The sequence below is a fragment of the Polyodon spathula genome, chromosome 4 (assembly GCF_017654505.1).
Source record: "Polyodon spathula isolate WHYD16114869_AA chromosome 4, ASM1765450v1, whole genome shotgun sequence".
Lineage (NCBI taxonomy): Eukaryota > Metazoa > Chordata > Actinopteri > Acipenseriformes > Polyodontidae > Polyodon > Polyodon spathula.
In genome coordinates this window covers 87,228,145-87,231,555 of record NC_054537.1, presented here as the reverse complement: position 1 = coordinate 87,231,555, position 3,411 = coordinate 87,228,145, and the positions used below count along the sequence as shown (strand labels likewise).

The 3,411-nt window shown below is 32.8% G+C and overlaps 1 protein-coding gene across 1 annotated transcript in view; it reads left to right on the top strand.

Annotated features, from left to right (window-relative positions):
* The first annotated feature begins 1,328 nt into the window (after window positions 1-1,328).
* The window catches only part of LOC121315044 (homeobox protein DLX-5-like), a 2,968-nt gene continuing 885 nt past the window's right edge, over window positions 1,329-3,411 (top strand). Inside the window, exons 1-2 of the mRNA XM_041248924.1 lie at window positions 1,329-1,786; window positions 2,860-3,044. Coding sequence (XP_041104858.1) covers window positions 1,429-1,786; window positions 2,860-3,044 — 543 coding nt within the window. The 5' untranslated portion in view covers window positions 1,329-1,428. The remainder of the gene's footprint in view (window positions 1,787-2,859; window positions 3,045-3,411) is intronic.

Here is a 3,411-nt window from a genome sequence, read left to right as displayed (position 1 = left end):
AATAATAGCGTTGACCTTTTAAATTCCGCAAGCTAGAAAAGTGGTCTAGCCTGTCATGAAATTAACTTAAATAGTGAAGAACAGGATCTTGGTAATAATTATTTATGAATTTTAAACCCGCCTGTAAGTTAATCAGATGTTTATAGCCTATGTTGTTATGGAGGCAAGCATGTATAACTGGACTGCTATGTTGATGGTGTAGAACAATATGAATATGAAATATGAAAATAATACCAAAACCTCTTCTATGAACTCTATATAGTAAAACAGTGACTGTGTGTGTTGTTTGTGTTTTCATGTTGCATTGTATTTTGTTCTAAACTTGCTTTCACCATTTGGTTCTGTTGTATGATTTTGGTTGTATTCTTAATAGGCCTTCCAGTATATCCTGTATATAGAATATATTAGTTAAGTTAATTCTGATGAAGAGTAAAATCGAATAGGCTATACGTTGATAAACATGAAAACATGTTCAACAGCATGAATGAAATACAAACAGTTTCTCCTGAAAAATATTAAAACATACATATTTTATCTAAATAAAGTGTGAATTTAAGGAGCAGAAAGGTAATACATACAAATTGGGATTCACGTTTGTTTCCTATTAAATATTTTTAAGAGTGATCGGAGCTGATTTCCGTGATATGAAATGAATGACTGTGCCCTGCCCTTTTCACGTGTTCTTTTTGAGAATATGTAATGTAGCCTAACAAATGCTGCATAGCAAAACAATATGCCATTATTTTTATCGTCAGTAATATTACAAAACTCCTGGAACGTGAGGCCATGTGAGATCTAACGCTGCGTTCATTTTCTTAATGGCCGGAGTTATTCAATGTGTTTATCTACTTTAAATCCTATTGTGATTTATTTATTTTTCTTTTAAGGGTTTCTCTTAAGGGGGAAAGGGAATCATTTAAATGTAAACTGCTTTATACCATTATGTGATTTCAAAAACTATTAGTGTATTCGTTTTAGCATGCAGTAGCTATATAGAAGCAATTGATATGCATTTGGTGAATACTTGTGTTGTTCTTGACTGGAAATTATTTACTTTCGCTTTGTTGTGCTAATTTTATTTAAAAAATAAATAAATAAATACAACCTCGCATAATTTGATTGGGGTTGTTTGTATGTGTCTTGCTGGAGTATGTTAAGGGTAAAAATGCCGTCGATTTAATAAAGCTTTGTTTTGCTAAACTGGTTGAACGGGTTAGGGTGTAACGCCTGTCTGGTTGTTCTGGCCAATGGAACCAGATCCACCCTGCAGTGCGTAAGAGAGCAATTAAGGATTTAGCCAACCATTTTCTGCGCTCCTGCCAGCAGTTTGTAAAGGAGCGTCCCTTAACACAAGCTATATGTCAGTTTAGAACTCAGAACGCTTCATACAAGCTACACTTCAGTCAGAACAACTTCGCCCCGCAAACTATGACCGGAGTATTCGACAGAAGGGTTCCAAGCATAAGATCTACAGATTTCCAGGGTCCTTTTCAACACCCAGCCATGCATCATCCATCTCAGGAGTCTCCAACTTTGCCAGAATCTTCAGCCACGGATGTGGGCTACTTCAGCCCTGCTGGTGGAGTCCACCACGGCTATTGTTCGCCCGGTTCGGCTTCATATGGGAAAGCGCTAAATGCTTACCAATACCAATATCATGGAGTGAATGGATCTGCTGGGAATTACCCTGCAAAGACCTACCAAGATTATAACAGTTATACAAGTGCAGCTTATCACCAGTATGCTGGTACTTACAGCAGAGTGCAAGCACAGACGAGCCCACCAGGTAAGATCTAAATAATAATAATAATAATAATAATAATAATAATAATAATAATAATAATAATAATAATATAGGATATATTGGATCCTAATTTATTACAGATGTATTTACTGCCTTGGAAATATACTAGCAGTTGGTCTCAGTCATGGTTTAACAGATTTTTAGACATTTCACTGTGAGATTTTACAAAGCACGTAAAATATTAAATACTATTTAGATTAGTCTTAACGAAATATAATCAAGAAACATGTGCATTAAATACAAATTTGTATTTGGGTTATCAAAGTGAAACACTTTATATTGAAGAACGTATATTTATTTATGGATTTTAATTGCATACTGTTTGGCATTTTTAAATTCTGAAACATGACACTACATTTTAGAGACGCTGCAGTGTATTATCTATAATTTCTTCTTGGATTTAAAAAAAAAATGTTACCAGTTCCGAAAGAAATTAACACACTGATTTCTTCGAATATCGTTTGTTTTGCGTCGCCGATCATTTATAGATACAATTGTGATCATGTTTGTGCATGTGGACACATCTTGCGTTTACTTTAACCTTTTAAGTTGTATGTCTCATTTGGTACTGTACAGTTACCTATATTAGTTGTAACTGTGTTATGAATGAATTCACATAGCATCAAACACGTTTACTTTGTGTTTTATTAATTTCAGATAAGATTCGTTGATTTATGCACAATTTAATCCAATCTATATACAGTTTGGCGCATCATCATAGTTACCTGTATGTTTTATTGTTTTATTTATTTATTTATTTTGTTTTGGTAGCGTGGTTAAACTACAGTCACTGGACTATATTTTTTTGAATTTCAAAGTCTAATATGAATGAAGTGGACATGTAATTATTTATGTTTTTTTTTTGTAAAAAAAAAAAAAAAAGGTACTTAAGCATAATTATTTATTCCATTAGTTACATTGTATTGTGATAATTCTTTATATTTATATTCATATCAACGTACTGTAGCCTACCTTGCAATTTTCCATATTGTACATTTAAATTATGAACATTTGCAGTTATTAAAAAAAAAATAATGTTGTTTTTGTTGTTCCAGAAAAGGAAATATCTGAACCTGAAGTGAGAATGGTTAACGGAAAACCCAAGAAGGTTCGCAAACCCAGGACAATTTATTCCAGTTTCCAACTGGCTGCCTTGCAGCGGAGGTTTCAGAACACGCAGTACCTCGCCCTGCCTGAGAGAGCGGAACTCGCCGCTTCCCTTGGGCTCACACAGACACAGGTAAATTCACAACTAAGATGATGTCTATAAGAATGAAAACCTGATTAAATTCGTTTTTTGGCCACATAACGAAAAATAATATTATCCCAAACAAACTAAAACAAAACTAAATTAATATATATATATATATATATATATATATATATATATATTATATATATATATATATATATATATATATATATATAATATATATATATATACCAAAGGATCGGTTCACTACACCACAAAAAAAAAAAAAATTATGGTATGGATGGAGAAGAACAGTTATACGTGGGCCTACAAGCCCCAAGTCACATTTTATAAGAGTTCATTCAATTATTTTAAATACGTTATTTTAAAACCTATAACGCCGTTGTGTGTTGTG